The sequence below is a fragment of the Agelaius tricolor genome, unplaced genomic scaffold, assembly GCF_023055355.1.
Source record: "Agelaius tricolor isolate 1412-34295 unplaced genomic scaffold, bAgeTri1.0.p SCAF_27, whole genome shotgun sequence".
NCBI classification, from domain to species: Eukaryota; Metazoa; Chordata; class Aves; order Passeriformes; family Icteridae; genus Agelaius; species Agelaius tricolor.
The window spans coordinates 7,672,501-7,685,380 of NW_027269287.1; the positions used below are offsets into that span (position 1 = coordinate 7,672,501).

Below are 12,880 nucleotides of genomic sequence, written 5' to 3' on the forward strand. Positions count from 1 at the left end.
ATGCATGGTTAAACAATAACTGATCTGAGAAGACCCTCACTGTACAAACCTGCATGAGCCATTTAGGCCAAATATATTAGAGGCAGATTAAAATTATTATTTTAATCTACATTTATTTATTTATATAATTTACAATTACTTTTTAAGAAAAGTGGAATATCTTCAAAGCAGAATTCTCATTATAAATTGAATAGTCCACTCATTCCCAGGGGGGAAGGGACTTGAACTTCAGTCTCTCATGCATCAGACAACTGCTTCTGTCAAAAATCAGTTTTCTGAGAGAAAGTTTCAGCAGAAAATTTCTACTTTGAAAAAATAGCAAATCTATGCAGTATTTTTGTACTGTATTTACAGGATATTGACATTCTTTTGTTTTAAATATCTTTTTTAGTAAGTATTTGGTTTAATTTAGCTTTTGTTACATTCTTACTGCCTTACTAGCATATTTTTCTTCTTCGTACTTGTTTTTCTAAAACAGGTTTTGTCCTACCACATTTTAATGTATTTACATGTGTTTTCAACATTATGTACAATTTTCTCCCTCCTTCTTTTTTTACAATCTGTTCTCTATCTAGTTGCTTATTTGTTCTCTTCATATTTGTTCATATTTCAACATTTCTTTTACACTATCAAGTTTGAATTTTCAAATTAACACAATAATGCTATCTCTTCACATAAACCCTTGTCAACTAGTCACAATACCTCTAACACAAAAGATTGAATCTACACAATAGGGCTAGATATAAAACATGGAACAAGAAGCATTACCTACAGGAATTGCACAGATGAAAAGAAAAACATATTTCTAGCTACATGAATTCCCACCAGGATTTTTCTCTTCGAATCTTTTTTCTGTAACTTGCAGGAACCCCAAAATACTAGAATTTTAAAATACAAAATTTTAAGTCCATACATTGCTCCTTGTTCCACACATCCTTCAGAAATGGGGTTACTTAATTCTTTTTTCCTCAAAAGCATTGCATCAGAGAGAAATAGTTTCTACTCTTCCCTTAACTTCCTGTTTAGAAGTATCAGTTCATCCGGCTCAATCCGCTGATCACTGATAACCCCAGCTGCTACATCCCTGTTTTCAGTTTTTCTAAGAATTGAACTGAGAAGAGAAGCAAAGAAAAAAGCAGAAAAGTTGTAGGGTTTGGCGTACTTAGAGAGTGGTTTTTTGCTTGTATGGGTTTTTTGTTTTTGAAAAGCAGGTATTTCTGAATTAGCTCCTGCACATAGGACATTCAAGCACTACTTCTGTAATTCTCAATTTTAATTTTTTTTAATTAGAACCTTATCTTCAGCAAATGTTTTAAGCTGGCTGCAATGCCTGCATGTTTTGCTAAGTCACATTAGATCATGGGAATTTTCAAATCCTACATATCATTATCCACTTCAAATTCACATAAGTATATTAGAAAAAAAAAAAATCCATGCTCTCTTGTCACCAGCACTGATGCTTTGGTAAGGTCTGCTGGCTTCATTCAAGAATGAGACCTCTCCTTAGAAGAAACACAGAAAGATCTACAAAAATAATTCCCTCCTTCAAATAACGTTGCATGAGGGATTAGCACAATTTTCATTCAGGCTATTTACCATCTAGGTTAGTTATTTGCATTTCGTAAGTGACATGACTAAATCAACTAGAGGACTGAATACCAGAAATGGATGCAATTTTTACCATTATTTTTATCATATGGAGTCCTTACACTCTACCATAATTTTCTGCATTTAGAAATGTAATTTATATGATCTATATGTGAAGCTGACACAGATACCCCAGCTTGTATCTATATATGTATTCTCGTTTTAGTCAAAACCAAATGATTCTAAATACTTTCAGTGGGGTCCAACTTCCATAATATATTGCCTTATCTAACCAGATACACAACCAGTTCCTAGTACAGGGATTACAGGATACAAAACAATAGCAACACATTTAATGACATAACTGAATTTGACTTAACACAACTGAATACAATCTATTAGTACACTTATCAGAATTTTAAGGTGCACAAAAAGGGACAGTAGGTTTTACAGTAGCTGGAATTACTGAACTAAAGAGAATACAAATTAAAAAACCATATTAAGGAAAAGCTCAAAGATAAGAGCACAAAGTTTGATGTACCAATGTTATTCAATGATTACATTTTTGTAAAAACATTTTCTCATCCAACAACTGGGACTTGTCCTGTATTGTTTTTTTAAGAAGCATTCAAAATGCGGAGATAAATAATCTGGTTTTAAGTATAACAGCCATTTGAGAAAACAGAGGTTTGATCTCTGTCATACTGGCACAAATCACTGCACAAAATAAATAAAAATAACAAAAGAGGAAAAAAAATCTCCTCAACTAGAAATAACCCTTAAAAATGATGTTAAATAAGTGCTAGTATCCCAGTTTGAAATACTTGGTCTCTCATTTTGCCCAGGACAGCAGCATCTCTAAGAAAGAACAAAAATGCAAACATGTAAGCACTGTACCAAAACTGAAGTAGCTACAGCTATTTGGGTTTCTTGGGAAATGTTTTGGAACCAGCACTAGAAGTCCCACACTGGACCTACCATACGGGACCTACTGTACTGCACTCAATCCTGAGGCACTTTTTGTTCTGTCTCAATCTGAATCTTGATTTAAATTAATGAAAAACCTAATGTTAGGAAAAGATATGCCTCACTTTCACAGGGCTAGGTTTCTTTTTCTCATGAAGTATAGTCTGGTGCTTTGATAGTGAGTAAAAAAAACCAAAAAATAACTTAATGTCCTAATGTTTTTATATGTTTTCTTTCTTTGTTTTATTGAAAAAAGCACCATTTTTAATCCTGAATACTTTAAAGACAGCTGCAACAATTATCCATCAACCACAAAAATTAAGCACTTAGCAAAATATGTAACAATAACAATAACAATACTGATATTTAGAGTAGAGTATTAGCTTAACTTGGCAAATATAATAGAAACAATGAGTCCTAAAAAAGCTCTTCTAATGTTTACTACAGGAAGTTTCCTTTAGGCAGCAGGGCGCATATGATTAATTAGTCCTGCAATGTTCCAATGAAAAAAACATAACACAAACTGTCCACTGTCTCTCAAATAGATTTAACAAAATAGTGTCAACAACATGTGAATGTCTTCTATTGTCAAATACTGATAAGTAAACCAGAATGAACTGCTATTTAGTGCAAGTCTGAGAAAGACAGTGTCTTTAATAAATTCAGTACAATCCCAGTAAAAACACTGCATGTTATCATGAAAGCTCATGTTACCATTAGATTACAGCAGTCATTGAGCAATAATATGTACAAATTAAATTAAATATAAAGGAAAACAATCTAAATTGTAACAAATTTCTGTAGTGTCTTCTGCTGCATTGCATCACCTACTAAGGACTCTCATCATAGTATGGGGCATATTAAACTACATGGCGTGCCCAACACAACAATGACATGCAACTAAATTTTATTTTACTGCAAGACAGGAACTTGGTTCCACCAGAATAAAGATCCAACAAAACAAAAAAGGTATTCCCATCACAAATACAATGATCACACAGTAACATATAGAATACTTATTAAAAAATTAAAACATCACAAGTTCACAGCTCTTCATACACAGGCACACACATGCACATCCACAGCACACATCTTGCATCCTTGAACTTTCACTTACCTCAATAGCTCTCTTTATGTATGGTATCTGTGTCCCACTGTCCAGATCTTCATTAATTATAAGTCTCCTAGCCCACTGACCAGCTCTGACAACGCCATTACCATGAATTAGGACCAACAGCTTGTCAGGATTTACTAATGCATCTTCACTCATAAAGATAAAGCTCTTTGGTTCAGTCTCAATTGCATCAACCTGCAATTACAGACATCACACATTTTAATGCATCAATATAATTCTTTGAAAGAAAACCTTTAGTTACAAAGCTTTCTACCAAATTTATATAAAAACACTCACCACTAAACAACCATTTCAATCCATGTGTGCCCAGGACTAAATAAAAATAAAGCAAAATATGAAACGTAGCTTTGAAACAATAAACATACCAAATTTTAGAACATCAATCCAAGGAACATTTAAAATTAAGAAAAGGGGTAAAAGTTGTGTTAAAGCTTTGAAACATCAGTCGTTTACAAAAATTTATAGGAAAGGAAGAAAGTCCATAAATGAGCAATTGGAGGTGGCAAGAGGGAAGGGAGTGAGGAATTTCTCACCTCTGATATGCCTGAAGCAACAACAAATTCTTACATAATACGAAAAAAAAAATCCTGGAGAGTTCCAAATCAGCCACCTGAACATAAATACTTGATAAGCTACATATAGGAACCAGTACTGTAAATTTGACTGTTACAAATTTAATAGGACAGGTCTATTAAAATATAGAAATCCAATTTGGTTCTAAATAATAGCTTCATTAACAGTCCTCTGTACCAGGGTCAATGCTTAGCTACTTTGCTGTAGGAAGAGACCAACAATTAGCTTTGATATTCAGCAAATTGCAACCTAATAGCACATTATGTCTTTAAAGAGAATAAAGCAGCACTTTTTGTTCAATATAAACTAAAGTTTTTACACTTGGTTTAGCAACCCTTCTCAAGACAAAAGAACTGTTCTGATGTAAACACCATGAGGGCAAAACAAATCCTCATGTTCTCAAATCTACTTCTTCTCTTTCTACTATATGAATACACAGAACAGAAAGAACAAAACAGGCACATCTCCCCTTCATACTATACTCCACACCCCTCCACCCCCACAGCCTAACTGCCCAGCTGCTATGAACACTCTGCAACAAAGAAAAACAGATCAGGTTGTGATCCCCATGCTGAGAAAGAAGGAATTGGCAATTCAGATTAGTTTTGGTAGTTTTTTCTCATATATATGGGTATGTATTCTTAACTACCCTTATAGTAAGAAAAATTAATTCTGCATGCATCTTCAGACATTTTTAATGTAAACCCTACAAAATGTTTTTTTAAATGAAGTCAATGAGGTCACTTAAACAAAACAAATTTGTAAATGAAAGACTAGTCATGTCTCTCTTCAGTATTTGCCATCACACTGAAGACCTTATTCCCCTGCTCCAAAATAAAGTAACATCTCACATGCCTCAGAGTTTGCACAGGAAATGTACTCACCTTCTCTCACACTGTGCAAAAATAGAAAATATGATAAAGAGTATGTTCTATTGAAAAGACTGGGGCTACAGTCAGATCATGCTGCTGCTTCTGAAATAGCAGTACTGATACCTTAAAAGGTGAAACAGATTAGGTAAAAAGTCAGCCAACCCTGAATCTCAGATAGTAGCTGGCAACATGTAATTGACTTCTACCCACAAACTGAATATTTATAACACTATACTTAGGAAAAAAAAAAAAAAGTGAATTTTGCATTTCAGACTAATAGGTTTAGTTTAGTAGGTTTTAGCACTTATATCACTTATATTATAAGTGCTAAAGTTTATATTGTAGTATACAGGAAATACCAGCACTTAGTGGTCATATGTACTAGAAGATAGAGCTAGTTACCATTTCTGCAAATAAGTTAATTTTAAAAAACAGCAAAAAATATCTACCAAGATCATAAAAAAATAATTTTTAGTCTTTTCCCAAAATTAAACACAGTTAGAGATTTTTGTTGAGCTAATTTACCTTCAAACAGTAGAAATTTATTAGATCCAGCATTCACTAAAGAATGCATGTAAATATCACTCCTATACACAACCTTACTTTACTGACAGATCAACATGGAGCACCATTTAATGCCAGACACATGGAGGCCACATAAAATACTTTACAATTATTAGCCACTTGTTCTTCTGGACCTACTCAACATCACTGATTTCTGGTCACTTAAATCTAAAGTGAATAAATACAGGAAAATGTTTTTTAGATTAGTTTAACAATTTGATTCAACATTGTTATTTACAGGTGAAAACAATTCCAGTAATCTGTAGTTAGGCATGCCAAACCTATCTAAATTATAATGGTAATTTACTGTTTAAAACTACAGTTTAATTTTCTTTTTCTTGGACTTTTTTCTCAATGCACAATAATTCCTTAAAGTTTATGAATGTAGGCAGCTATGGAAAGATCTCTACATATATTATGAGATTCTCAATGTTTTTAAACAGTGAACTTCCTTTTTCCATATGATTTCTGTATCAAATGACTTTTCACCTAAACAGTAGTACCAGTCAATAAAATATTTCAGCACCATACTAGTTAGTATTACGCACAGCTGCCGTGAATATATAGAGTAAAATCAAACTACACTTGAAATCTACTACACTTGAAATCTAGTCTTATTGTCATCCACGCTACGACATCAACAATTAGCCTTTACTAACCCAATATTTATGAGAGTTGACAGGGTTCCAGGAGTCTTTTATTCTATATATTGGAGTTTTATAAGATTGAATGTTGAAAAGGGAAGAAAATCCACAAGTACTTTTCTTCCACAATTATTTTTCTTACTAAGTATTTTTCTTATTTCAATTGAGAAACATGACAAAAATTATGAGCCTTGAGCCTACAAAGTAGGTATAAAGTGTAACTGGAGGACGAACATGGCAAATAAGTGGAATTGAACCTGATAAGACTCAAAAAAGATTGTAAGAATTATGAGCAGCTGGTGGAGAGAAAATCTGCTCATTTGCTTCCCAAGATGAAAAGTCATCTTCTATGTGTTTCAACATAAACATAATTAACTTGCTTTAGTTAAAGTCCTCACAGTATTGAGAATCCTGATTTAGAATTTTTCAATCAAAAATGTAAAACTAAGAACTGCTGATCAATATTACAGGCAGCTAATCAACATTTGACTATTACCACAACTAACTTAACAAACCTAAAATCTGAAAAATTTACAAACAAGCATTAACTTCACTTAAGTAACAAAACTGGCAAAAGGAACGTGAATTGGAGATAACAGACCATTGTTTCTCAAAGAAAAATAATTCTTCTATGAACTTTTACCTATTGAAGTGAAAGTGGAAATCACTGATAACTGAGAAGATTCTATGAAGTGAGACATTTCAGTGCCATTGCCAACTAAACATGCGTCCTGTTTTCAAAGAGGATAGAGTTAATTTCTTCTCAGTAGCTGATAAAGTGCAGTGTTTTGGCTTCAGAACAAGAATGGTATGGATAACACTTAGGTATAACACTGATATTTTGGTTTTCTGCTAAGTTGTGTTTATCTAAAGTCAAGGACTTTCCTTGTCTCATGCTCTGCCAGTAAAAAAGGTATGCAAAATAAACTTGGGGAGACCACGGCTGGGACAGGTGCCCTGAACTGGCAAAGGAATATTCCACACCCCATTATATCATGCCCAGGATATAAAATATAAACTATGGGGAATTACCCAGAAGCATGGCCAAGCTGGGTTCGGGAATCTGGAGTCTGGCATCTGGCATTGCGCATCACTTTTTTTTTTCTGGTGTTATTATTATCATTTACCATTATCACTGTATTTTACTTCACTTTAGGTTATTAAACTGTTTTTATCTCAGCTAACAAGTTTTATTTTGATTCTCCTCCCCATTCCACTGGTGTTCAGGGAGGTAAAAGGAGGGTTGAGCAAGCAGCTGCATGGTGCTTAATTTCCGGGCAGGCTTAAAACCACTATAACATGTTACTAATTATTTAAACTTCCATCTCAGGCTTCCCCAGAAGCTGTTAAAGATGCAGTTAATTTAGAAGCACACTCCACTTGCCTTCAACACCTAAAGAAGAGCAAAGATCAATCACTGATTATGCCACTAAAACTAAAGAAATACAAATACTCCATCTGGCTAAAAATACTCCAAATACTCCATTTCTGGCTAAAAAATTGCCATCTTCCTTTTACTCCTAACATAACCTTCAATGGAGTGCAAAATAAAACTTCAGAAGCAGTGATTGAATGGCCTCTCCCTTAATATGAGACTCTTTATTAAAATGTTCATGTCCAGTAGTACTTGTTGAACATTATTAGAAGTATAGTGCTTTACAGTAACAATAGTTCAACGTGGATCTTGGCCTCTCTGTGTAGCAAAAAATGTTCAGAATCGTTCAGTCAAAAATGCTGGCATAATACAACAATAGGCAAGCTCTCCTGATCTGCCAACTGGTCTTACTTTCATATCTGAAACCAAATTAATTAATTTTTGTATCCCAAACTGAAGTTGCTACCTAAGAAAGCAAAACAAAGACAGCAAGTTGGACTTTACACACAAAGTTGAAATTACAGAAGATAAAACGCCATCATGCTAAACCTTTGAAACATAACATTTCCATTCCCTACTAAAATCATGCTGAAAAGAAGCCCACACCACCTAACAGAGTCCTGAAACACATTTCTAATACTAAAAATTACAGGACTGCCAGCTTCATTATCAGCTGACAGAAAAAGGAAAACCAATACAACAACTTTCTGATCACCTGTGATGAAATTAAAAGAAAAAAGTTTTTTGCACTAATCTCAAAAATATGCACATAAAAAGGTTGTGTGTATATATATAGGTATATGTGTGTGTGTGTGTATATATACACACATATAAGCCATCTTGGTCAGACCAAGGTCCAGGGTCCTGTTTCTACAACTGGCAGATTGCATACAGGAACAGTAAAAACAGTGGTTACAGAGTGATTCTTGCCTGGCTTTGACAGCTGGTAACTTTGGAACCTTGAAGCCACAGTTTATATAACTGGGCATGCACATTAAATAGTTCAAGGCACCTATCCCACCTTAATATTGTCAAATGGTTTTTTTGACTGCATTTATACCTCTCTCCTTGGTAGTATTCTGTGGCAGTGAGTTCCACAATATAATTGGGACATATATGAAATAATACTGTCTCTTTCAGTAGAGATCTCCTGCCTGATAATTTAAACTTGATGCCCCTTAGGATCTCTATTATGAAAAAGGCAAAAATCCATTTCCTATTCATCTTCTCTTCACCTTTCATGATTTTATAGATTTGTCATATTCCTTCCTCAGCCCTCTATTTTCCAAGCTGAAGAATCTTTGTTTAATCTTTCTTTGTCTGAAAAGAATTTCATGCCTGTGATCATCCTTGCAACCCTCCTCTGTATTTCTTTTTAATTCTTCATATCCTTTTTGATATGGTGTCCAGACTTCATGCAGTGTTTAACATGAGGGCCCATATAATGAGTGGAATGATGATGTTTTTCTGTTTTGTTCTCGATACCTCGTAATTCCTAACATCCTATTTGCTTTGAGGGTTTTTGACTGCCATCGAGCACTCACTGATGTTCTCAGAGACCTACTCACAATCACTCCAAGCTCTTTCCTGAGTTGTAATTTAGAGGCCACTGTTGTGTTTACAGAGTGAGTTATCTTCCCCATAATTTCATATTTACCAGATTTGAATCTCCTGTCATTTAATCATCCAGTTATTCAGCATGAATAAATAATTTCCCAAGTCATCATAATCAGCTTTAGATTTAACTATCCCAAATAATTTTAGAAAAAAAACAGAGAAGTTTGTTAGCTTGTATTAATTCCTTTTTTCCTTTTGCTTACAGCTATATCAGCTCTTAACAGCATTTCCCTGGTAAGTTTATTTCATCTGTAAAATATGAACACCTTTCTCCCCTTCTAACCAATTAACTTTAAAGGGGACTACCTTCTCCTGTGCTTTTTAAAGCATCTTTTTGTTGACAGTTTCCTGGAAATATCTGTACTCTTTTACTGACAAGATATTTCTTCTCCATGTGATCTGTGACTCCTGCAATGAATTCTGGATTTTTAAAAAATAAACTTGTACTAATTTCCCCCAATATTATTACTATTATTATTATTATTATTATTATTATTATTATTATTACTATTTCAGCAGTAAGTTAAATACAAATTGGTTGTTCTGCAGCTTCATGTTTGATTTCCTATAGAATCCTAGGTTTAAAAAAAAATCTCATCCTGGAATTTGTTTATTGTACAATATATTAACTTGTCCTCAGGTCTCCTCTATTGATATGACAAATTTTAGACAGCTGCTCAGAATTATATCCTGTTTAGGATAGTTAAGAGTGTGGAAATTGGACAAGTAGTATTGGAATTAATTATGTTAGTTTTTCTCATTTGAACCTTGGTATTCATTTTAGCTGCAATTCATCTACTGGCTTTATCAGCTCTCTTTTATTATTAGCCTTTACAACTCTAATAAGATCCTCAAATTTGGTTTTTCTGAATTTACTGTGATTTTACACGTAACTTACCAACACTTATACTCTCCTCTATTCTCATCCTAAGAGCTGTTTTATTACTTTTACCAGTGTCCTTTACTAGTTTCAGCTAGAGGGTTTTGTGTCCTTCCTTTGGGAATCTGTCGCCAAGAAACCTGAACCTTAGAGCCAGGCAGATGAATCACTACAGATGTGACATAGGTGATGGAGGTGCTGTAACACTTATCCCGAGTTTCTTCATCTTCATGCTTGGGAGCTAATTGAGCAGCTTTACCGCTGCTCTACTTATATGCATATTCTTCATATTAATTTTTAGGAATCAAAGAAAGTTCTATAGCCTTAAAATCCAGATTCGAAGTTTATAAAAGACAGCTTCATAGTTTCACAGATGAAGTGTGACATGGCTTGAGAAGTCTTTTGATACATTATATTTCTGGAAGTACTTTTTGGACCAAAACTTCACCAAGAAAGAAAATCAGCCAAAAAGCTGGAGATCGTAACTAGCACTGCACCAGGCAGACTGTCATGATGAACCCAATCCTATGTCTGTCTACACAGAAAAATCTGAAGTGGGGAAATGGTATCTCAGTCTTGGCTCGCAGGGGATTGGTGCAAGCACCAGGCTTGCCCTTAGATTTCTCTGTGAACCTCGTAGCTCAGCTCCTTCTGCTGTGACCACAAAACACTGAAAAAGTCCTTCTAGGAAACTACAAGTAGTTTGGTCAGGTAATCAAAACATTCCCTAAGCAACATTCAGGGAATGGAAATGGGACTACTGAAATCTTACAGAACTGTTAAGGCAAAAGACCTTTTCCTTCCATAGCCTAAATAGGTTTCCTTGACTGAATATGAAGGTTCCTCTGAGAATGACAGCAATTCAAAAGATTTCAAAGAGCATAGGAATAATCCTTCATAATGATGGAAAATCTACATAGTGCTGTCACACTCCAGTCTCCCCTGCGCTCTCCAATATAAAAATACCTGAACATCATCATATCACATCACATATATTTATAAACACTCTGATATGTGGGGGAGCACTTAATCTTTTCCAAGGGTTGATTAAATATTTTCACTAAGTGACAAAAGCACTTTATATTACATGCATATTACAAATTATTGAAAAAGCATTTTTTAAAAAATGACTTGGAGTATTTTACTGATACTGAATGTGAATGTAGTCCGCTGCCTGCAAAGACACTTCTGTTCTCTACATCTGTAGACATCTCAAAATACTCACAAATACTTTTCAGAAAGCTTATAGCACTCCTATAAAAAGCACCACATTTTGAAAATTCTGGTATCTGGTAAGGTAAGGAAGGCTCAGTTGGAGAAATCAAACACATGAGAAATGAGGTGGAACCACATCTCCAGATGCATACACATGCAAAATGCAAAGGCAGTGTCCTGAAACAATGCCCTGCACAGAGCCCTGGCAAACCTTGTCTTTATATGAATATGGGATCACAGGCTATGCTGGGTACAGATTCAAAAACAATGCCCTTGGAAAAATAAATTATACTTACTGGAAGAGTTACTTTCTTCAAGTGGCATTCATTCTGCAGTAGTTCATAAATGTATTTAGTAATGATCTGAAGAAAAGAAAAAATAGAATGCCATCAGATACTAAAACACGTACAATAATGAAATATGCAGGAAGACAACTTAAAGGCTAATTGGTTAAACTTCTAAGACTTGTAGATGTTTTGCCACTTTCCTGAATCCTCTACTGTATAACTAATTATAGAACTTGGAGCTTAGACATAAAATTCTCTGTTTCACAGAAAAGACTTCTTGCCAGTACAATGGAAGGGTAACTGTACCTGTGAATCCATCATGCACTACTGTGTGCACAATTAGGTGAATAACAACCTCAAAACTAAGGTTTATAACCAATTAATATATACTTGGGGGGTAGAAGAAAGGCTCTATTTGTAAAGAAATACTTTTAAAGCATTTTGTCCACTGGCAGATTTCTGCAATTCTCTCCCCTCCAGGTTCACTTCATGATTTACATGGAGAGAAGATTTGTAGCCACCCTCAGCTAAGTTACTTTGCCATTTCTACTTACTGAACAGGGGAGGTACGGATCAAAGACTGCTGAATAGAAGAAAACCCCATACAGACTGCCAACTATGCAAGAGTTTATGTCTGTTTTCTCCATATAGGAATAAAATTGAAATTTCAATCCTGAAACTAAAGGTATCATTTCAGAAAGCAACAACATGAAGAAAGAAAAAAACCAAAGACCAAACAAAACACCAAAAAAAGCCCACAAACAAAAAACCCCCAAACAAACAAAAACAACATAAAAATCCAAACAAAACCACAAAACCAAAACAAACCAAAACCCACCAGAAGGAAAAAAAGTTACGAAACCCACAAGCCACACAAAAATCAACCTTGTTAGAACAAAAGACTTGCCCTCTTAAATGTAACAAAGCTGTTCATATTTCAAATTCTTGCCTCCTATCTAGAGACATTTTTTTTCTGCCCTTACATATTCTAAGAAAAATGGAGATGCAGATTAACTACTTTCTAACTATAATTAATTTGGGAATTAAACTGAGGAACAAACAGGCACTTCATCCATTTGAGGCTGTAAAAACAGTGTGGACGTTACTGCCTGGATATCAATGGCTATAGGAGCTTGAAAAAAAAAGGCAAATTACAGAGGTAAAA

The 12,880-nt window shown here is 34.4% G+C and overlaps 1 protein-coding gene across 6 annotated transcripts in view; it reads right to left on the reverse strand.

Moving 5' to 3' along the window:
* The window catches only part of ARB2A (ARB2 cotranscriptional regulator A), a 262,424-nt gene that overhangs the window by 195,901 nt on the left and 53,643 nt on the right, over positions 1-12,880 (reverse strand). For all 6 annotated transcript variants that reach the window (XM_071448712.1, XM_071448707.1, XM_071448708.1 and 3 more), the window contains 2 exons: positions 11,725-11,790; positions 3,671-3,862 (listed from right to left, as the gene is read on the reverse strand). In XM_071448712.1, coding sequence (XP_071304813.1) covers positions 3,671-3,862; positions 11,725-11,790 — 258 coding nt within the window. The remainder of the gene's footprint in view (positions 1-3,670; positions 3,863-11,724; positions 11,791-12,880) is intronic.